General features: G+C 39.2%; 1 protein-coding gene across 1 annotated transcript in view; it reads left to right on the top strand.

Annotated features, from left to right (window-relative positions):
* Nucleotides 1–23,918, top strand: part of LOC107559020 (dystonin-like) — a 39,757-nt gene extending 15,839 nt beyond the window's left edge. Inside the window, 36 exon segments of the mRNA XM_016242739.1 lie at nt 87–713; nt 871–927; nt 1,006–1,176; nt 3,719–3,885; nt 4,062–4,221; nt 4,323–4,407; nt 4,513–4,754; nt 4,865–4,984; nt 5,085–5,192; nt 5,281–5,499; nt 5,728–5,931; nt 6,939–7,170; nt 7,291–7,517; nt 7,843–7,965; nt 8,067–8,168; nt 8,933–9,034; nt 9,118–9,282; nt 9,363–9,518; nt 10,580–10,777; nt 11,115–11,243; nt 11,344–11,514; nt 13,021–13,057; nt 13,616–13,805; nt 13,879–14,038; nt 14,160–14,354; nt 15,247–15,372; nt 15,453–15,596; nt 17,112–17,376; nt 17,498–17,664; nt 17,757–17,919; nt 18,679–18,833; nt 18,914–18,988; nt 19,443–19,560; nt 20,238–20,404; nt 20,543–20,639; nt 21,694–23,918. Coding sequence (XP_016098225.1) covers nt 150–713; nt 871–927; nt 1,006–1,176; nt 3,719–3,885; nt 4,062–4,221; nt 4,323–4,407; nt 4,513–4,754; nt 4,865–4,984; nt 5,085–5,192; nt 5,281–5,499; nt 5,728–5,931; nt 6,939–7,170; nt 7,291–7,517; nt 7,843–7,965; nt 8,067–8,168; nt 8,933–9,034; nt 9,118–9,282; nt 9,363–9,518; nt 10,580–10,777; nt 11,115–11,243; nt 11,344–11,514; nt 13,021–13,057; nt 13,616–13,805; nt 13,879–14,038; nt 14,160–14,354; nt 15,247–15,372; nt 15,453–15,596; nt 17,112–17,376; nt 17,498–17,664; nt 17,757–17,919; nt 18,679–18,833; nt 18,914–18,988; nt 19,443–19,560; nt 20,238–20,404; nt 20,543–20,639; nt 21,694–21,719 — 5,787 coding nt within the window. The 5' untranslated portion in view covers nt 87–149 and the 3' untranslated portion in view covers nt 21,720–23,918.
* Nucleotides 23,919–24,124: the final 206 nt, after the last annotated feature.

Genomic DNA, 24,124 nt, shown 5'->3' with positions numbered 1-24,124 from the left:
ACTGGAAACTAATAGGCTACTATTTCCTTGAAAGGGTATAGATGTTTAAAGAGTATCTTCTGACTTTGACCTTCCTTGTGTTGTAGGTAGTTTAGGCGATGCCTGTATGTATGGCACAGGGACCCAATTAACCCGTGGATTGAAGAATCATGGGTAACCTCATTAGCAGACCTAGCTGTTTGGGACAAAAGTCCAAACAAGTTAAGTCAGAGGACAGCGTCTTCAAAGAGTGCTACCAGCAACAAAGAGAATGGCTGCTCCCAGAGCCTCCTAGAGAAGAAACAAGGAAAGAGAATGTGGAAGAGGTTCTTCGACAAACTCCAACACCGGACAAGCAGAGGAGTTCCCCAGCCCCTACTGTCACTACAACCAGCACTCTGGACAATGCCTGGCGAAGCACTCCGTCCCCGGTAAAAACACCACGAAATGGGTCTTTGCCCAGAATGTGTAATATTCCAGAGTACAGAAGATCCCCCCTGAGTCAGTATGGATCCGTGGACAGGAAAGCCAGCCTGCAGAGAAAGGATTCTGGAAGTCCCTGGTCCTGGAAGCCTCTGAACACTCGAGAGGTTACTGAAGTCACAGAGGTGACAGAGACTATTGTTACCGAGATTGTAGAGGTGACAGAGTATCCTAGTGCGGGGAAAGGAGGTGACCCTATTGTTACTAGAACTGTTAGAGTCCTTACTGGAGCTGCTGAGGAACTTGCAGAGGTTATTCAATTTAATTTACATTTATTTTAAATGTAATGTTTTTCTTTCTTTTTTATTTTTTTTACCATCATTTACCATTTTTTATTTAACTGATTTTGAAGTCAATGTATCACCAATGTTTGACCAATTTGTTAATTCAATTCTCACAAATATACAGCTGCAGAGTGATGGTCAATCAAGTTCAGACCAGGAATCAAGTCTAGATCAATGGAAGGTACAGTATACTGATCTTTCCTTTACCTGTACTTTCTCTATGAAAACGTGATAGCATATTGTCTGGTCTTATGTTAAGGATGGCAGAAGTGTTTTGGCTCTGAAAGATGAGTTCAGGGATCCGCTGAAATTCCAGCAAAATCTGGAAATGCTGCTGACGTGGGTCTGCGAGATTGAGGAGCTGACAGCCAATCAAAAACCACCATCCTCAGAGTTTAAAGTGGTGAAAGCGCAGCTACAAGAACAGAAGGTATGTTAAAAACCTTTAAAAATAGTTAAGTTGTTGCTATATAAACAAACAAACAATAAACTAATACATTAATATTTACATAAACTATTGATAAAAAAGGCTACCCAATTTTAAAGCCTTGTCATGTAATTTCTAATCCCATCCTTAAACTTTTCTTGAACTGAGAAGCATACTGTGTAAATTCATGCATATAATAAGCTTTGAATGCCTTTGTGTATGATATGGGAATGGGTGGGGGGAAAATAATTAACCTTTTTGAGATCTTTGTTAGCTTAGTGAGTAAGGTAAAACATACCTGAATGGCCACAATGATCCTCTGACACATGATACAAGTGTTTGGCTTAAGTACCACAAAGAGAGAACAAGGTGCATTATAAAGCTTGTAGATTCTCAGAAGGAGCAATACCTCTATGAACCAAACGTGTATTTGCTTCCTCATACAAAGCATCTTTGAAGATGCAAAAGGGGGTGTTCTACAAAACTGTATTAGGAAGGCAATTCCCAACATGTCCTCCAACTGTATAGGTTGTTTGCCGCTTCCCTGAAATACGACCCATCAGAGCGTCTACTAAATTTGCGCTTCTATCGACAACAGCACACTTTCATATTAATGCATTGTACCCTTTTATTTGTGTTTTGTGTAGCTCAAATGGTAGCGCATTGCTTTATGATGTGATTATGGGTTCGATCCCAGGGAACGCACATTCTCATAAAATGTATATGCACTATAAATCAGTTTCCAACACATCGCCAAATGCATTCATGTAAATGTGTTTTGAGAAATGGAAATGAGACAAATGGTGGGTAAGGGACCGTATATAAAGTCCACACATTGCCTTTAAATTAACACACAATTTGACTGGTCATCATGACAGTATTAGTCAGTATTAGTCATGACAGCAGACGCAACACAACAGTCATTATTTTTGCGTCAGCTAAAGGGCGCTTAATTTTAAAACTTAAATATAGGTCGTAATAAGTTGCTTGCACCAGTGTTGCCGACTTAGTGACTTTGTCGCTGGATTTAGCGACTTTTCGGTCCCCTTTAGCAACTTTTTTCCAAAAAAGTGCCTAGAGACAAATCTAGCGACTTCTTGGACAAACCTTGTTTAGAAACTGAATAAGGTTTGTCCAAAAAGTCGCTATATTTGTCGCTAGGCAGCCAGTACTGCTGCACGAGGTCTTGCTTTGCCAGCACGCACACACATCTGCGTCTGTTCTGTTTAGCAAGCAGCTGGGAGGAGCAGTGCTTTCAGTTAAAAATATATATTCTGTTGCTTCGAACTCTATTTTACACACAAACATAGCCGAAATCACAGCACAGCCATTGTCTTTTATCGTATGTGTATTTGATTTCATTAGATGACGGCTCGATTATAAATCAGGATTTTTGTGCAGATTACATCTTGGAAGGGAGAGCTGGTTATGGAGTCTTAATGGGCCACTTTTTAGTCACTATTTCATATTTATCCCATTGTCTGACAACAGAAATAGAAATATATACAGTATTAATGAAAACAATTTTATTGAGAATTTGGCTGCATTAAAACAGTTTGTGAGCACAGAGAGGCAAACAAATGCAAAAGGAAATATGACACAATGAGGTTGTTAATATGCTACTTTGTGAATGACGTCATCTAGCGACATTTAGTGACTTTTCAAGCGGGCTTTAGCTACTTTCAGTTGAGAAAAGTTGGCAACACTGGCTTGCAAAAACAACCTATTGGGTCGTTTTTTGGAGGAGGACAGTCTCCCCACTGTTCTGCAGAGTTTAACTACAACCCTAATCAAACACAACTGAACAGCTAATTAAGGTCTTCAGGATAACTTGAAAAATCACATGCCAGGTGTGCTGAAGCAGGTTGGAGATAAAGTTGCAGGACAGTGGGTCCCCAGAAGCAGGGTTGAAGGGTTGACCTAGGAGCAGTGTTGATCTAGACATCACCAAGACCAGGGGTGCTTCTCATTTCTTATTTGTGCATCGTCGTTTCCTTTCCTCATTACCTTTCCTTGCGTCTTAGCTTAGGCTTCACTACGCTGAATAAACAGCTTTTTAGAGGAAACAGCTTGTCATTTAATGAATCCACAGCCTATCGGCTAATCCTCAACATGTTTTACACTAAGCAATACTTTTGGATTGAGCTATTTTTAGAGTTTACACCGAAAAAATGCCATTTTATAAGAGAAGTCATTGACTTTTTGCGACAGGTGGGATTCTGCTTACGGCATTTCTCATTCATTCCTATGGTATCTGTAAACGGCGATTGAGTGTCGCACAACTCTGACTGAAATTCAGTGATGTCAAGGCTATAATGTGATTGGTTATTACGGCACACGTGATCCAAGTTAGCCATTACGCTTTCTCCAATAGTAAGTAATACAGACCCTCTTATCTCCCTATATTAATACAATCTCTGGCATCAGTTTGAATATTGAGAAGCATCCCAGGATTGAGAACCACTTGCTTGCAAGCCCCTGCCCTTGGAGGAAGCATAATAAATTCCTTCAGCATAATAAACATAATACGTTTCTTGCCCTGCAGCTCTTACAGCGCCTCCTAGAGGACAGGAGACCAAGTATGGAGACCATGATGCAGGAGGGTCCACACCTGGCAGAGGGGCTTCAGGGACATGACAGTGAAAAGACCAAAGTGCAGCTTGCACAGCTCGAGCTCAAGTGGGAGGCTCTACTTCAGGGTGCCAACAGCAGGTCAGTCTGGTTGACACATTGGTCCACATTTTGGTCCCAGGAAGACCCACGTAGTTGGGGCTGTTTGACCGACATAAAAGAGCCAACCACAACTTTTTTACCTGATGCTTTGGGTGGGTAAATCTGATGTTAGTAATGTAATGTGTTTTGTTTTGACAAATAATTTGTTTTCACAGACACAGGACTCTGGAGGACATTCTGCCAAGAGCTCAACTATTTCAGGAGAGGACAGACAGACTTCAGCAATGGCTTATATCTGTGGATCAGGACTTAGCTGAGCTGCGCTCTGCAGAGAGAGGGATGCTCCATCTGCAAGAAGCCACAGGACAGGCCACGGTCAGTAAAACATTACAAAATGTTTTGTTTATCCGTTAATAAATTTGTATGCTACAAGATTTCAGTGTGTAACGAAATTGCCTTTCTCTATCACCTTTTAGGCAGTCATGGAAGAGATAAAAGCTAAGAGTGTCAACCTGGGGAAACTCCAACAATGTGCTCATGAGCTCATGGAGAAGATTTCAGGTGGTGTTTCCTCCCATTTTGTGTCATTGCATACACTAAACCTTGCACAGTGCCCACAAGGACATGTTTCAAACATGTTTCAATCTTTCACATGCTAATCTAAAGAGGAGGAAACCCAGCTGGTGCAGGAGCGGGTAGACAGTCTGCGTATCCGGTACTCAGTGATGAGTCTGGGTAGTGCTGATGTCCTGCAGAGGCTGGAACAGGCTTTGGAGGCATCTAGTCGATGTACCTCCAGTCAGGAAGACCTCCACCTGTGGCTTGGTCGAATCGAGAGAGAGCTGCTGGCTCCTGCTGCCCAGACTGAGACTGGAGATGCAGTCTTGTGTTCTTCTGAGAGGCAGAAGGTAAGAGACAGGTGGATACCTCAGGTTGCTTGAAGTGTACTGTAAGTCATTTTGGATAAATACAGCTGCTAAATGCCTGCTTACCTATCAGCCTGTTTGCATTTGATCAGCTGGAACAGGCTGTTGAGAAAGAGTTGGCTTGGTTTAGAGACACCTCACTGGCACTGGAGGAGCTCAGAGCCATTAATCTGGACCCAGACATCATTGCATCCAAGCTCAATGAGCAGAAAGTGAGTTTTTGCACATTCACAATGATGTTCTCTGTGCATATACTAGAAATTCTGTAAAATTCTTTAAAATAATCAATATGATGTCTACGTTTTTCTGCAGATACTTGCTGTGGAGATTCTGCAGCACAAGTTTAACATTGAGAAAATGGTGAAGATTTTGGAACTCCTGCAGATGTACACTGAGGATGGGGAGACACTGAGACTCCAGGTAAGCTAATATTCATTCTTAATACCTTTTGAAACATTTTCCATGACATAAGAACCAACATAATACTACTGTCTTTTCCCCTCCAAAGTCTTCCCTGGACACCTTACAGGAGCAGTGCCAGGTCACTACTGCCACTAATTCCCAAGTCTTGCTTCAACTGGAGCATGCTCAGTCGCTCTTGTCTCAGTTCTCAGAGGGCTATGCTGAGGTGTTACCATGGTTACAGGAAACCAAAGCCCTTATTTGCCAGTTTACCCTAAACACCATCAGCTACGAGGCTTTCCGAGAACAACAGGACCTCTTACAGGTACTTAAAAATTTGCTTCTTCAGAGCAAGATATTAACAACAGATGCTCATGTTTGGCCCACATTTGCTATAGTACAAGTTCAAGTTCAAACACATTAGATTTTAATAGCCATCACACTGTATTAAATATATTAACTTTGTATTGCAATTATATACTTCATTAGTTGTTTCAGATAAAGTAATACAAACATCAATGTTTGATCATGTTGCTGCATAATGTCCAAACAGGGCATCAGGGAGTCCATAGCAGAGCATAAGCCACTGATAGCACGGCTGATCATGCTGGCCCAGCGTCTATCAGACCTGAATGCAGTTCAGGGAGAGGAGTTCTGCCAGAAAGCCAGGGACACTGAAGAGCAGCATCTGGCCATCAGAGACAGGGTCCGAGAAGCTGCTGGAGTACTGGAGGAGTCTCTGCCCCGCTATACACAGGTGACACACATGTAGATTCGATGCTGATTCCGGGTGCATATGATAAAATATTTTATTTATCCTATAGAAAACAATTGTAGAAGTAGTTTGAATGCTGTAAAAGCTGATGTGTTTTGAAGGCCTCATAGCCTACATGACTGTGAGAGAAGTCACACGGGAAAGAATGGGATTTTGGCTGACGTTGCTTGTGGATGGCATCCGCGGTGATACTAAGTTGCTCTTTTGGACCACATGGCCTTCAACATGTTCTTTGGATAAACATGATGAGGCAAATACACCAAATAGTCACTTTGTGATATGTTTTGACATAGGCTAGTTGACAGTCTGCCACCCTTACAAGAGAACAAAAGAGCAATTAATGAGGTGAAGAGTTAGGGAGTATTGGGAGGAGAACACCTGCAATAAGATCATTGGTTGAAAACTGTAATAAAGGTTGAACTGTGAGTGAGTCAGATGTTCTGCAGAGGTCTCAGATGTATTGTCTTCTTGCAGTAAAGTAAAGAAACTTCTTCAGCATTATTTTGCAAGACAGAGAAGACTTTTCTCCATAACACATACTGGAGAATCCAGCTTAATCGGCTTCTTATGGTAGTTGGTATAACATGGTTTGTAGTTATAAATCAGAGGTTCTTAAACTTGAATAAATCAGACCTTCACAGAGGGGACCTACTTTTGATGAATGCCCCAAAACTCCATTGTAGATGCTGAGACTAGTGTACTGGACACTTTGAGAAGGTTTAAAAGATTCACCTGTTATTTAAAGCTTTTTCATAACTTACAGTATATCAGTTTATACCGTTCCGGGGATTTGAACCCATGAACTTGGTGTTGCTAACGCCGTGCTCAGCTGAACTACAGGAATGCAACCCACTGATGCTCTACACTGATATAACCTGTTTTCAAAGAAGCCATATTTATGTTGCTAAAGTGGTATAGAAAGACAACATTGCCACATTTTAGCTGCATAAATGCTAGCTCACTCCTGAAACTCTGTATGTCCATGTCAGCTGAATGAGAGGATGACTCTGATCGGAGAGAGAGTGGAGCGTCTGTGTAGTCACCTGCAGGCCTCAATGGCTCTTCAAGGCCTCTCCCCACGAATTCAAGAGCAGCTACAGGACAACAAGCACACATTGTCTGAGCTCTCAAAATTGGATCTGGACCTCAGCAGTGTGAGGACACAGGCTCAGGAGCTCCTGACCAACACAGGGGCTCTTGGGGACAGTTCCATTGGCACAGGTACCTCAAAACATGAATCGCATACATATTCTGGCACATACAGCTTTATATGCTAAAACATCTCATAAACACTATTGTTTCATAAGCATGGTCTATCTATGATGATCCTGGCAATTTCAGCTATTCAAGACCGGGTTTGCAGTCTAACAAGCCGCTGGGAGGAGGGTCAAAGACAAGCTCAGGAGAGGGAGAAGTGGCTTCTCAATCTCCTGGATCTGGCAGTCAGGTTCTGGAATGATGTGAGTGACATGACATCTGGACTGAATGATGCCCAGCAAGCTGTTCTGGACCTCAACTCCAGTCGATCAGATTCAGAAACCATCCGACAGAGCCTGGAGACCATGCAGGTAGGCTACAAAAATGATACTGTGGTCAATATTTCTCTGCTCTATGCTGGTCCAGGCTGGCCCTTTCTGGTTTAGTGCTGGTCTAGCTGGTGAACCAGAAATGCTGGCGAAGCTGGTTGACCGATGTAATATTGCTAGTTTTACTTAGCAGCTTTTAGAAGTACATCCAATGTTTTGGACCAGCGTCCAAAACAGAACACATGCTCGTTACCTGGTTTTGTTCTTTCAGCAGGGTTATTTAAGAATATTTCCTCATTGCGTCCTGAAAGTTTTGAATTAACGCAATGCCTCATACCATTAAAACTCTCTTATCCTTCCTTCTCAGACACTCAGGGAGGACATTGATTCTCTGCAAGGTGACCTGGACACACTAGGAATTCTGGGAATGGAACTCATGTCAGCTTGTGGTGACACAGACAAGCCAGAGGTTACCAAAAATTTGGATGAGGTTTGTATTTGAAACTGAAATTAGACTAATCCTCGCAGAAACTGTTGTACATCATGCAGTCATTTGTTCACATCTCACTATCCAGCTGTCTGTTTCTGCAGCTTTATGGCACATGGAACAATCTCAGTAAGATCTGGACAGAGTGCAACAGTAAGTTAGAAGAATGTTTACGAATGGCTCTCCATTATCAGGACAGTATGCAGGTGAGTTAGTTTCAATTCCTTTCAAGGCATTCCTAATGTAGGTTGAATATACATCCTCATTTTTCCAGATTGGACATGTCCTGGCCAGGATTTCTAAAATGTCCAGGTTTTGGCTTTATTTTCCTTTGTTTGATGTTCTCTCTACTGTCCTCATAAATTTTATGCATGCATATTTGCATTGCTTTGACCGTTCTCTGTTGATCACACCTTCTCACACGCCATGATTGGTCGATTGTGTACAATGCCTACATGCTATTGGTCAAACTACTTTTCAGTCATTACCTTCAGCAAGTATGAAAACAACAGGAAAACAAAGCCAAAACCCAGACATTTTAGGCAATTTAGAAAAAGTACGTATGGTCACCCTACCTAATGAAGTTTGTACTTACTGTAGAAAACTTCCAAACACAATCTGTTCGTTACTTTTTCTATCTTGTCTCATCCATTGGTGGTAGGTCTCTGTCTACAGTTGTAGTATTTCCACATGCATGCCTCTATGTGGTTGTAGTGATGAGTCTCTAACAGACTGGCCAATTTCCTGCCAATTGGCAGGACTTTTGGATGCCCTTCTAGAGACACCAAAGCTAGCCATAGAGAACTTGGATTAAAGTCAGCATATTTCAGCGAATTCTCTTCTTGGTTGCACTGACTTCATGGGACAATGGAAGAAATTGACAATGTGCACTTATGAATATTCATATACTGTAGAGTGGATCAAGAGAACACTACAAAAGCAATCTTAAAAATATGTCCTTCTCTTGAAGGGACTCTTTGAGTGGCTGAAGTCTGCAGAGCTGAAATCCACCGAGGAGTTCTCAGTGGGATCTGACCTGGGATCAGTTAAAGAGCAGCTATGTGACCTGAAGGTTAGACCTCACAAACTTACCTTGAGAAACTGAAAACTGTGTCACAAACAAATTAGTGGTGATTCCATCACCTCTCCTTTCAGGAATTTAAGCGAGAGCTCTATCAGAAGAAGATCGAGATTGAGAGTCTAAACCATCGCTTTGTGTGTCGCCTTTCCCCGGGCACTGAGCGGCCTGGGTCCATCTCTCCACTGAGTGACTTCCGTCAGCGATGGGACAACTTGGAGTCAGAGACTGTCAGCAGACAGGTAAAAGCTCAGCTAAATGGAAAAAAAAATACTGTTTCATCATAATGATACTTCAACAAGAGCACTGTGTTTTCGAGCAGCACCAGTTGGAGTGTGCACTGCTGGGCTTGGGTCAGTTCCAGAACACTCTTGATGAGTTGCACGCCTGGCTCTCCCACACGGCTGACCTACTGCAAGCCTCTCAGTCAATAAGCATTGACCTGCAAACCTGTGAGATAGAGCTAGCCAAGCACAAGGTACAAACACAAACTCTAAGGCACTCATTGGCACATTCTTGTCAATGTTGTGTCCTCACTTTTGCAGTGATTTTTGCTCATTTCGAATGAAACGCTAGTGTACTGCTTACTGAATGCTGCATAGATCTACTGTCTCCCAACTAACAAGGAATGTTAGTACCTAACATTCTAGCAAGGTTCTCTCAAAGTTATGAACAACAGTTCTACAACAGTGCAACAGTTTATTTCAGAAACGTTTTAGTTGGATGTTCTAGCATTTTTTTAAATGTTCCTACTTGCTTAAAAACGTTCAGAGAACATTCAAAAATAGCATAATGTTTGCATGTTTGCTTAATGTTAATTTAACCAAGAAAAAAAAACTAATACTGAACAACTACCTTACTAACTATTATCAAACATTCTTAAAACATATTTATGCTAGCTGGGATACTGGCTACTGCTTTTAAAAACAGCCACGTAAGACATGTTCCTGGATCAACCTCTTCAAAAACATAGACCTAACCCTATCCCTACACTCTTAAAAATAAAGGTGCTTCACGATGCCATAGAAGAACCTTTTTTGACTAAATGGTTCCATAAAGAACCTTTAACATCTGAAGAACCTTTCTCTTTCACTAAAGCTTCGTTGTGGTGAAAGAAGGTTCTTCAGATTATAAAAAGGTGAGAAAGAGATGGTTCTTTAAAGAACCTTTGACTGAATGCTTCTTTGTGGAACCAAAAAGGGTTCTGCTATGGCATCGCTGTGAAGAACCTTTTAAGCACCTTTATTTTTAAGAGTGTACTCCTAAACCTACCCATAACTTATCCCTAAAATCAGAGGGAAATGATAGCTGAATAACAAAGGTTCAGAAGCATGTAACCCTGGTTGTAAGCCTAAAACTGTCATTTTCTTTAAATGGGCTGTATCCCTCAATTCCGATTGGTTGATTAGAATGTTGTACTTGGTGAAATCACGTTCACTCCAGCCACTGCTTACTGCATCCTACACAGCATTTACACAGTCTGTACTGTATACTGGCTACTACTTTTAAACAAAAGTGCTTGTTGTTGTGTGCCTTTAGGTTCTGCGGAATGATGTGATGTCCCATGTGCACACGGTAGACTCTCTGAACCAGGCCGGCAGAAACCTGATGGAGTCTGGGGCGGGAGACAGTTCACATGTCCTGCAGACTCGTCTGGAACAGCTGAACGAACGCTGGGAATTTGTGCGCTGTGAGACAGAGCGCAGACAGCTAGAGCTGGAAAATAACCTCAGTCAGGTGACCACAAACACCAGCAAATAAACCAGATTACAGAATTCATGAAAACAGAATGGTTTTAGTTGGACTCAGTCCCATTGTCTCATATGTTTGTTCCCCTTTTTCTAGAAAAAATGCTTAATCCTTAACCCTTGTGCTGTGCTGAAAATCCTTTACCTAATTTGGTGCTCAGTCAAAAATGACTGGCCTTTAAAAAATTACTTGTAAATTTCATATTATGCTATATTATTATCAATTCTTGGATTCAATCTTTTCCGCTACTTGTTTTCTTTCAGGTTTTGCATTTCTTTTTATGTGAGTGTGTATTATAAACTCAGCCCTTATAACTGGATTGCAGGTTCAGGACGTAACCATGGAGATCCAGGATCTCCTGCAGTGGCTGGAGCACACAGACCTGAGGCTGTCGTCCAGTAAGACCGTGTGGGGAATGCCAGACTCTGCCAACGAGAGACTGAACGCTCATTTGGTAATGAGCACTTGAATGCTGCATGCTGAACTTGGAGTCTTAACCCCGCAAACTGGGTTTATAAAACACTGAAGTCTCATTTCTGTATCTTGCATTGCAGGAGTTGTGTAATGAGATGGATTCTAAAATGCACGCTTACACAAATGTGCGCAACGCCATCCACAGGATGCTGGAGGGCAGTGAAGTGGCCCGGGGCTCCGGCACAGAGCATAGCTTATGCATACTGGAGCAGAAGTGGAGCACTGTCTACGCTAAAATGCAAGAAAGAAAGGTGATGACAGCATATTCTGCATAATTATAGCCATCTACAGGCTTACAACATAGTATCACATAAAGTTTTGAGAGTTTAATTTTCTTAAAAGGATTTTATACATATTATGTATATTACATATTATATATATATATATACGTATATAAAAAAATAGGTAACACTTTAGTTTAGGGACCAATTCACACTATTAACTAGTTGTTTATTAGCATGCATATTACTAGCATATTGGCTGTTTATTAGTACTTATAAAGCACATATTAATGCCTTATTCTGCATGACCATATTTTAGATCCTTTAATCCTTAAACCCCACACCTACACTTAACAACTACCTTACTAACTATTAATAAGCAGCTAATTAGGAGTTTATTGAGGCAAAATCATAGTTAATAGAATGGAATAGGGCCCCAAACTAAAGTGTGACCAACTTAAAAATTAGGATAACACTTTACAGTAAGGTCCCATTAGTTAACACTAGTTGATACATTAGCTAACATAAACTACAATGAGCAATACATTTGTTACAGCATTTATTCATCTTTGTTAACATTAGTTCCATTAGTTTTAGTTAAAAATACAACTGTTTATTGTTAGTTCATGCCAACTCAGGTCGAATAAATAATATTAAAAGGTATCACTTTTGATTTTAATAAAATATGAATAAATGTTGACATGAACATTTAATGAGATTAGTAAATGCTTTAGAAGTATTTTTCATTGTTAGTTCATGATAACTAATGAAGTTATCTAATGTTGACAAATGGAACCTTATTGTAAAATGTAACCAAAGTAATTAGAATGTGATGCACTCCAAAAGTGTGACTGTGTTGACATTAACATTTTAAAGTAAAATGATTAACACATTTTTCTACTGGCTAATCTTAAAAGAAACAAAATGCTTTTCCATCAAGGTGTTAAAAATCATTTTATGTTATGATATGGAATTGCTTGGAAATGGTGTGCAACATTTGTTGAAGTATTGAATGTGTATGTTTAGTATCATATATAGTATTAGTGTCATTGAGATGCTGTTGGAATTCGTTTTAATGTAATAATATAATTTTTAATTTTGTAATAAAAAGTAAAAAACAAAATGCAATTTTTTTCAATTAATTTTTTTTTATATGGCTATATAATTTTTATAATTTTTATTTGTATTTCAGTTATTTTTATTTAACAACTAAATGACAATGAGAAATGTTGCTTTGGCAACTAAGAATTTAAACAAATATATATTTTATTTTAGTTTTATTACAGTTAAAATAACTTAGATAGGTGTCGTATTCCCATAGGTAGATGGGGATCAGCTGAGAGTCAGCTGATGCGAGCTTGACTAACATGACCTGCCAGAACTAACGCTACGCTTGATTTGAGTGTGATTATTATATCTGAAAATAAATGGCATTGAATGTAATAGTTTTGTCATTCATTTTAACCACTTATATTATGTACCAAATGAGAGGGTTCTATGTATACACTGTGTATAGTTTACGCTTTACAGCATTAGTTGGGAGAATTTTTCCCCCTTAAGAAAACCCAACTCGGTATGTGTTATTGGCTATCATATTGGCTGAGAAATTTAGTATCGATGCATCTCTACCCTGATATAGCGGTATATATTGCAAGATATAAACTCAGTCAAATTGTCAGAATTGTAAGATATAAATTCAGAACTGCGAGACGTAAACTTGCAAATGTGAGAAAAGATATCAAAGCTGTGAGATAAAAAGTTGCAATAACGTTTTTATTTCTTATTCTTTGGCAAAAAAACAAAACAAAACAAAACAGAACTGAATTGCGAGATATAAACTCACAAAAAAAGTCTGAATTGTTCAATATTAAACTCTGAACTACAAGAAACAAAGTCCAAATTATGAGAAGCTCTGAATTAGGAGGAAAAAAGTCTGAATTGTGAGCGGAAAAAGGTTTCCATAAAAAATAATGGATGGATAAATTCTTATTTCTGATGATGGCGCCCATTAAAAGTTGCTGTAAAAACCCTCAGTAAAGTAAAACTTGACAATGGAGTATATAAGAAACAGTATAAACTACACTGGAAATTTCGCCACCGAAGCAGTCAGTTCAGTCGGTTCATTTATAAGGTGAATTTGTATGTTTTCAGGAGTTCCAGAAGCTGCTCCGCTCGAAGCGGCCCATGTACGAGGCCTGTCTGAAGAGAGGCCGCTCGCTGCAGGAGAAAGCCCAGAGTCCTGAAGACACACAGCACCTGGAGAACATGGTGTCTGAGCTCAGAGACTCATGGGACACCATCAGCGGCAAATCCAGCGAGAGGTGAGCTGACGGGAGCTCTGTAGTGCACTGTGAGTCTGTTTCTGAGCTCTAAACTCCGCTTTTCTGTCCCCAGGCAGCACAAGCTGGAAGAGGCTCTGCTGTTTTCAGGCAGATTCACTGACGCTCTGCTGGCTCTTAATGACTGGCTGTACAGAGCCGAGCCACAGCTGGCTGAAGATGTGCCTGTCTGTGGTGAAAAAGACCTGGTCAGCAATCTGATAGACAAGCACAAGGTACAGCAAGTCTCAGAGTAAAATTTCTCATTTTGCCAGCACGGGTCTCATATGAACTCAGTGTGTTATCGGTAGTCTATAGTCTGCTGTAGGTGAGCTCTGCTCCTCCTCTGATGCCCAGGTGTTCCAGCGGGAGCTCGGGAAGCGTGCCAGCTGTATCCGCACGCTGAAGCGCTCAGTCAGGGATCTGACGCGGAGCAGCACGGCCGATGCACACTGGCTGCAGGAGCAGATGGAGGAGCTGGAGGGCCGCTGGGAGGCCGTGTGTAAACTCTCTGTGTCCAGACAGAGTCGACTAGAGGCCGCGCTGCAACAGGTACCAGCACACGCCACTGATAATCATAGCACCTTCTTTCACAAACACGTATAGTTACATTTATGCATTTAGCTGACACTTTAATCCCAAGCACTTACATAACATCCAAGGTACTGTAGTGTTGTTACTGTTAACATGAATAAAACTGAATATTCAGTTAGTTGCAAAGGCAAAATGTTTTTTTTAGCTTATAAATGACTAATTACTAAAACTAAAACTGAAATCAAAATTAAAAGATATTTTAAAATGCAAAAACTAATAGAAATGGCTAAAATACACAAAAAAGTACTAAAGCTTAAAGCATAAAAACATTAATAAATATTGATGATTACAAAGTATAGTGATTCTAAAATAACACTGTACTGTACATTTTGATGGTGATGAACGTTTGTGAGGTACATTCAGACATATTTGATAATCCCAACATATTGCAAACTACAGGGGAAAAAAATGAAAACAAAACATAAAAATAAAAATAAATTCAAAAAAATATGAAGTTTGTCAATTCTGAAATATCACTGTACATTTTTTTACCATACACATTCACATTGTACATTCAGACATATTTGATAATCCCAACGTACTGCACCCTACAGCTAGTTGTGAAGACAGCATTTCTACTTTTCTTTTAGTACTAAAATTACCAAAACTAAAACTCAAATAAAAATGAATAAAATATATTCAAAAAAGCAAAAAAAAAAAAGGCTAAAACGCACACAAAAATTACTAGATTTAACTCAAATTAAAATGAAAACAAAATAAAAATGCAAAAAATTCAATTCAAAGTATAATAATACAAAAATAACACTATGTATTTTTTTTCCTTAATGGTGATGAAGGTTTGTGAGGTATATTCAGACATATTTGATAATCCCATCATATTGGTTCTCAGGCGGAAGAGTTCGATGGAATAGTTCACTCGTTCCTGGATCATCTTTGGGATGTTGAGAGGGTCCTGAAGTACGGCGTGCTGCCTGAGGAAGAGGAGGCTCTTCTGGCATTTCGTACCTGTCATCAGGTACGGCGGACATAGACTTGTTTATTACTCCAGAGATTGGTATCACATGAGTTTCATATTAATGTCTTTGTGATCTGCAGGAGTCGATGATTTCCTTGAACACTCAGCAGACGGCGCTCGAGAACATTCACACACTGGGCGAGGAGATTCTGTCCTCCTGTCATCCAGACTCTGTCATCACCATCAAATCATGGATCAGCATCACAAAGACTCGCTATGAAGAGGTGAGCCCAGTTAGACGATGATCTCTAGAGCTTAATCAGTTGAAATCTGTTGACAGTTGTGATTGGGCAAAACCATTGGGTTCTGGAAGTCTCATTCATTTTTCTATAAAGGTGTGATAGTTGAAGTGATGAAATATGGTTCTGTAAAACTGAAACAAAAATAAATATCTTGTTACGTAAATCAATAAGATGTTTATAACAGTACATCAGATAAATATCAGTCGCCACTCTATCTCCGATAATATGTCTTAGTAAGATGATATTTAAATGCTTAGTTCGATTATCAAAACATATAATGCAATGCAACACGATGATAATTGAGAAATGAACAAATAAACATTTCTCAAAAGCCTGATGATCATATTTGAGACACACAAAAAAAATCAAGGATAATCAAGTAAAGCTGAGCTGCTTTAGTCCAGTAAGTGTTCATTTTCAAATATTACTAACAATATCAATGTTCTTACATTTACTTTATAAAAATTTGTAAAGATTTGACCGCAAAAAGACACATGAAGCACGAGCTGAAGGCAGGCGTTTGTACAATTATACTAAAAGACCTTTGACTTGATGGTGTTTTGAGTTGATTAGCTGATTGGCATGTCACCATATTCTAATTTGTTGAGATTGGTGGGTTTTTGTTAAATGTGAGCCTAAATCATCACAATTAAAAGAACCAAAGACTTAAACCAGAGCACTTCTGGAAAAGCATTCTTTGGATGGCTGAAACAAAGACCAAGCTATACCAGAATGACAGGAAGAAAAAGTCTGGAGAAGGCTTGGAACAGCTCATGATCAGAGCACACACATCGTCTGTGAAGCATGGAGCAGTGTGATGCATGAGCTGCTTCAGTGCCTCTGGGTCACTGGTGTTTAGTGATGATGAGACAGAAGACAGAAGCAGCCGGATGAACTCTGAAGTGTGTAGAGATATACTCTCTGCCCAGATTCAGTCAAATGCAGCAAAGCTGATTGGACAGCGGTTCATAGTACAAATGAGCAATGACCCAAAACATACTGCTGAAGCAACCCAGGAGTTTTTGAAGGTTAAAAAGTGGATTATTCTGTGATGGCCGAGTCAATCTCCTGATCTCAACCCAATTGAGCAGCATTTCACTCGCTGAAGACAACACTAAAGACAGAAAGAGCCACAAACACACAACAACTGAGGTCAGCTGCAGTAAAGAAACCCAGTCTCTGCTGATGTCCATGAGCTCCAGACGTAAGGCAGTCAATGCCTGCAAAGGATTCTCAACACAATATCAAAAATTAACATTTTATTTATGATTATATTTATTTGTCCAATTACATTTGAGCCCCTGAAAATGGGGGGACTGTGTATAAAAACTGATGTAATTCCTAAGCACTTTATGTTGTATTTTTGTTTAACCCCTTGACTTAAAGCTTGAAGTCTGCACTTCAATTTAATCTTGACTGTTTCATTTTAATTGTATTCTGGTGGCATACAGAGCCGAAATGATGTGTATGTGTTCTATGTGTGATTTGATGGCTCAGGTCCAAACGTGGGCGAAGCAGCAGGCCGAGAGGATCCAGACCACACTGTCTGCTCTCGAGGCAGAGAGAGAGGAGATCCAGCGATTACTGGACTGGATCTCCTCCGCTGAAGAGTCTCTCAATCTGAAGGAGCAGGAGCTGCTGCCTGAAGACCTAGAGCTCTCTGCAGATCTCATCACTCAGCACGCGGTACTAACAGCCAATAACAATCTATTCACATTAAACAATTCTCTCCTCATTTACTCACTTATGTCATTTCAAACCTGTATGACTTACTTTCTTCTACTGAGAATTTTTTTTTTGATTCAGAATCGGTGTGATCCGCTGCTGTGATTATTGTGTGCATGTATTTGGCTGTAATCTCTGTGGATTGTATTCATGTATAGAGAGGAGAGGCACAGCGAAGCCCCTGCCGTCTGTTCCTCTTCCACTGGAGAAACTGGACCCTCAGACACCTGTGATGAGTCAGCTGGTGAGTCAATGGAGGACACTCTGGCTCCTGGCCCACGGCAGACAGAGCAGACTAGAGGAACATCTGCAGAGGCTGAAAGAGGTGATCATGACTGCGCTCTAGCTTTGAGAAAAGAATACGTTTGTGTTTGAATCCATGTGGTTGTCTAAGAACCGTCTCTTTGGCACATGCAGCTGGAGGAGTTTGCTAATTTTGACTTCAACATCTGGCGGAAAAGATACATGCAGTGGATAAGTCACCTCAAATCCCGGATACTGGATGTTTTTCGTAGCATTGATCGTGATCAGGATGGACGAATCACTCACAAGGAGTTCATCACCAGCGTTCTGGCCTCTAGTGAGCATTACAACTCTTGGTTGCTGATTTTTTGCATCATGTTGTTTGGGTGAATACCCATATGCAAAAATATGTGTACATGTATTACATTTCCATGTATGAAATTGTCATATGAATTAAAAACATATATGAAATTGTTCCAATTTCTAATACTTTTCATATATGAAATATACTATGTAATCTATAGATGTAATATATTTTACGATTTTTTTGTCCATCCTAAAGCCAGTCAATACAATTTGATATTATGAGTAAATATAAAAAATAGACATGTATTTACATATATGTATGTGTGTGTGTGTATATACAGTATATACAGTATATATTGTATATGAAGAGTTCATTTGCAAAAACAGATAACTCTTTTAACAATTTTCAAAAATCATGTTTTTTCATTGTGCATTCCAGTTAATCTGTCAAACTGCAGTTGGGTTATTTTGATTAGGTTAAAAAATAACTAAAAAATACAGCTAACTAACACAATAAAAACATGATAACATCATAAAAAACATGATTTTTGAAAATGTATCTGTTTATATATATATATATATATGCATACATATATTGCTGACATAGATCGTTGCATCAGATACTACTATATAAATATCCTCATATAGATATTATTAATATATGTACATGATTTAATATATGTTATAAGCATATCTTCATCCACCTAGAGAATATACATATGTGAATATTTCATATAGCCTTGTCGTATGGGTATATATGTAACTGTTTGCAATATTTGACTTTGTACAGAATTTCCCACCAACTCCCTGGAAATGACTGCGGTTGCTAACATATTTGATGTTAACGGTGATGGATTCATTGACTACTATGAATTTGTGAGTGCCCTCCATCCAAGCCGAGACCCTTACAGAAAGGCGATAGATGCAGACCAAATCAATGAGGAGGTGTGTGTAGCTCTGTTTTTATATTCTTCCCTGCATTGAGTATTTCTGTAAGACGACTAACACAAACCTCAATTCTGCAGGTGAGCCGTCAGGTCTCTCAATGCAACTGTCCAAAGAGATTTCAAGTAGAGCAAATAAGCGCAAATCGCTACAGGGTGAGTGAAAATCTATTCTCGGTACAAATAATGCATGTTTATACCTGATATCAACACCTGATCTTGGGAGATCAGATCACAATTCTAATGCGGTTCGACTGATATGAATGCAACACGGACCAAAGACGCAAATGTCACATGATTCGACCATAAAAAGGACAGCATGTACAAGCATATCTGGTTCTTGTGAATGCTAAACAAACCAGGGCTATGCTTCCCAAAAGCGTTGTAAGCCTAAGTACACTGTAAGATCTATTGCCACCAGTGGTCCGTAAGATCAACTTATCTCACAATGCTTTTGAGAAACGCAGCCCAGGACTAAATGGACTAAAACCAGAACCAACGAGTTTATACACAGCCTTTGAATGCTCAAATCAGATGTTAATGTAAATGGGGCAGCACAGCTATATATTCATGACTACACCCCTGATGATATTTCTGTGATTTTCACCAGTTTGGAGACTCTCAGCAGCTGCGGATGGTTCGTATTCTCAGAAGCACTCTGATGGTTCGAGTTGGTGGTGGATGGACAGCGTTAGATGAGTTTCTAGTGAAGAATGACCCCTGTAGAGGTGAATATCTCACACTTATTCAAAATCTGCTTATTGTAGATGAAATCAGAGGACAAACAATATGCTGACAGTTTGGAAGATCTTGCTATTTTCTGTGTAATATTATCTAATGGGTCATACTTTAGTTTAGGGACCAATTCTCACTATTACCTACAATTTTTGCCTCTAACTCCTAATTCTTGCTTATTAATAATACTTATTCAGCAAGGATGCATTTTTGTTATTTGTAGTGTCAGTAACAGTGTCGGGGGTAACGCATTACAAGTAACGCGAGTTACGTAATCAGATTACTTTTTTCAAGTAACTAGTAAAGTAACGCATTACTTTTTAAATTTACAAGAGAATATCTGAGTAACTTTTTCAAATACGTAATGCAAGTTACTTTTTTTCCCAATTTATTGATTGACAACTCTGGTGTTGCCATGGTGACAGAAATCAGGAGATGTTACTGTAGTTCTAAAATAAATATGAATATGCATTAATTCATCTCACTCATAAAAAAACACAGATTCAGTATTCTTCAAAATGAATAAAAGTAATGCAACTCAGAATAATAATAATAAATAATATTGAGAAGCGGTTCTACAAGACCAGATGAAACTTCTAATAAATTTAAAAGTAGCTTTCCCCAACACTGGTCAGTAAAGACTTTTATGCATCATTCCTTCTGCACACAGTAAAGGGACGCACGAATCTGAAGATAAAGGAGAAGTATCTCTCTCCGGACGCGTTCGAGGCTTCGGGCCGCAGAGGCAGCGCTAAAGGCCTGACCGTCAGCAGATCTAACTCCAGCCTGAGTTTATACAGCAGCGCTTCGGCTCCCAGCAGCCCGCTGACACGCAAGGTGCACCAGCTAACCGCTAACTAACCAACCGCATTCATACATACAGTACAAAACTGAGATGCTCTAATGTTTCTTGTGCCTGCGTGTCACTGCTCAGATTGATTTTTATAAAGTAACTCTGTTTTTGTGCTGATATAGGCATTGCTACGCAGAAGTTTCTCTGGTGAGAGGTGCATTCGACCCAGGAGCTCTATTGCAGCATTAGGGATCGACATCGACTCACCTTCACCTACAGGTTAAACTCACCGCTCTGCTGCAGTCTGCATTTACCATATTTTGTCTTGTTTTCACTTAAAAATGTCTAGATGTAAAATGTTATGGCTCGTTTTAGGAAAAAAGAAAAAGAAAAATTGTATTACTGTATTGTACTGTACGGTGCTGCACTGTACTGAATTAAAAATACAGTAATATTGTGAAATATCACTGTTTTCTATGTGAATATACTGTAAACTGTAATGTATTTCTGTGATGTGCAGCTGTATTTTCAGCATCATTACTCCAGTCTTCAGTGTCACATGATCTTCAGAAATCAGTATAATATGATGATTTGCTGCTCAAGAAACATTTCTGATTATTATCAATGTTGAAAACAGTTGTGCTGCTTCATATTTTTGTGGAGACTGCGATTCATTTTATTTTTTCATGATTCTTTGATGAATAGAAAGTTCAAAATAACTGCATTTATTTTATCATTATTTCATCCTTAAATCTCTCTTTTTTTTTTTTTATAAATACAAAAAACCTCTTACTCATCCTATACTTTTGGGGAAAAAAGTCAATCGTGTGCACAATTTACTAATTCATTCCCTCGATTTAAGTAGATCATGCACACTAAATAATAATCCGTTCCACTTTCTCATAAACCTGTTGCTGCCGTTATGTTATGTTATTGACAGAGACACTTTAATTTGGGTTTTATTTTGAGTTGGGAATGAGTTATACACATTCTCAAAAGCCTTGCAGCATTGCATGGAATCAAGTGAGAGGCATCTACATCGATTTATGAGAATGCGGACAGTAGAATGGATTATTTCGTGCACAGTTTACTTAAAACGAGGGAATAAATTAGTAAATCGAGCGAACGGATTAGAAAATTTAATTTGAATAAATTGAATTGAATTGAATGTCATGTGCGGGGCTCCGTACTTTTAAATATTAGTGTACTGAAAAACAATTCCGAGTCCTATTTTCACTGTCTAAATGCTATTTTAAAGTTACATTTCATGACTTGGGTCGAGTCCCAGGAGATTATTAGCACATTGAGTTATTTTGTGGTTTGTTTTCTTCAGAAGAGGCAGAAAGACCGCCAACATGACCACATCTTGTCCCATACCACGAGCTCAACCAGGCAGGCGTTCCTGATCCGCAGGATGGACAGAAAACCACCCCAGCAGGCCTCAGATCAGTGGGCACGCTCAGACAGTTCACTCAGCACAGCTCTCACGGCTGGTCACTAGTGCTCTGAGGTGTGTTACACCATCTGTTTCATAGCATAACATTGACTTTTTACCTTCACAGACTTTGTTTTTACAAAACGGACTCCCTGCTTTGTGTGTAACGAGAGACTGCTGGAATGTTTTGCATGGGTTCGAGCAGCACGATGCCTGTAGTATCAAAGAGCAATAGCTTATGTAGTGCTTTACACAGCATATATGCACAGATGTCTTTATTTTCTATTGTTGCCTGATGTAGGGACAAATGTTCAATCTGACCCTGCATCCTCAAGAGTAAAGCCACTGCCTTTGTATCAGTTTCTCCCCACAGTTAGTGATGCAAAATACACACCAAAATACTGCTGTTTTATGGTTTAGGCTTTATGATAAGCTGAGCTTTTGGGGTCCATGTTATTGTTTTGTGAAAGTGTGGCTATTATATCCTCAGGTCTGAAGTGCTTGAATATTTCAGGGTCTAGTGTATGAATTTAAAGACCACATGAAATACACCACCTGCCACCATTAGCAAATAGTAAATACTGGTTAACGGTGGTAAATGAGCCCAAGAAATACATGACTATGCCTACATTTCTTGAAATGTGTAAATAGCAAAACCAGAAATACATTGTTCCAGGTACATTTTAGTGCACTTTTCACATGACATGTCTACAAGAGGCGCTATAAGCTATATAATTTTTACCCCATTGCAGATTCAGATTTATTAAACGGCACAGTGTCATGAAAAAAGAAAAGAAAACGTGCCTGTGGATGTAAAATGGTTGCAAAAAGTGTTGGTTATAGCACATTTCATGGCAGTCTCAAATCGAAAGGTCTAGTCTCTGATGCTAAATGGCATGTTCAAATGTCTCCAAACCACAGTTAAATGTGACTATTAGTTAAATTAGTTGTTGGTACATATTGTGGCTTTTCATCAATTAAATCTAACCTATATTGTTTACAAAAGCAAATGTGAGATAAAAACACATTTGCTGAAACAAGCATGCCATTTTAGCTTGCTAATTGCAAGTGCAGTGCTTTACCAGGTGCACTAACGAGCAAGTTTACTGCGTCGGAAATGCCACACATATGGAGCCGATTATGTAATGCAAATGACAAAATGTATTCGTTTACAAAAAATGCACTATGGTAAAATTACTCTGTATTCATAACAGAGTATTGTGCAAGACAACATGCAAAAATAAGCATGTATTCATCAAGAATCTGCCCCGTAAACATAATTTGTGTGAAAAGGAACAAAAGTTGTTGTCGTTTACTGCCTCTAGTGTTCATTTCATCTGGAAACCACCGTCAAATGCAGTTACCAACTCAGCTTAAGATAAATACAATCACAAACTTGGACGAACAAGTCAACATAGAAAGTAGAAAGTCATTTCATGAGGTCTTTAAATACTTTGAGTCTGTTTAGGGATGTTCTTTAGCAGTGCGTTTACTGTATGCCTCCCTAATTTTACACCTCAGTGTTTGTAAACTGTATATTAGTGTAATTTCCAGTATATAGACATATATCTATAGAATATTTGTTTTGTTTCTTATTTGATTTTGAACAATCATGCCACCGGTTGTAATAACTACCTTTGAGGATTTGAAAGTGTAGGTCTCAATGAGATTAGCTAGCTGAAATAATACTCATCACAAATGCTCCTTTATCAGCACCAGCTGTGATTTTTGACTTTTATTTGAGCCAAACAAATCAACATTGATATGGCCTGCTTTTTTCAGTGTCTGCTGTATTCATTTTTTGCCTTAAACCTATTTGTGAATGTCGTGGGTTGAATTCTTATACCATTGTACCAAGCGTTATGGATGTAGCATTTGATTCGAATTACATATCAAATATGTGTGTGTTTTAATTTTGTGCATATGCGATTCGGTTCTCTTAATTTTGAGTTGAAATGGGTTTTGAGGGTTCAGGATTGCAGCATTTGAGTTTTTTTTCTTAGCAGGCATACTTTGCTTTAGCTTTTTGCTTTGCTCTACTCTGTTCCATCTGAGAATCATCAAATGAAGGCATTAATAATAAAACATTTGGCCAAAAATATGGCACATATATTTGCATATTGAGGTGGTCAGTGCTACTGAATGTGATTGAATGGATTGCGATGATTGTCTTATTGCCCGGCAAGAAATAATAATGTCTGGCAGTGATTGATTATCTATGCAAAATCCATTTGACACTCAAAATCCACTTCTGTGATTATTCATCACCTTATAAATGCTGGTTTATATAATCCATTTCTGGACAGAGATCCTCTTCTGCTATGCACCT

Source organism: Sinocyclocheilus grahami, unplaced genomic scaffold (assembly GCF_001515645.1).
Source record: "Sinocyclocheilus grahami isolate Dianchi unplaced genomic scaffold, SAMN03320097.WGS_v1.1 scaffold672.1, whole genome shotgun sequence".
In the NCBI taxonomy this organism is placed as follows: domain Eukaryota; kingdom Metazoa; phylum Chordata; class Actinopteri; order Cypriniformes; family Cyprinidae; genus Sinocyclocheilus; species Sinocyclocheilus grahami.
This window is presented reverse-complemented; position numbering and strand designations above follow the sequence as displayed.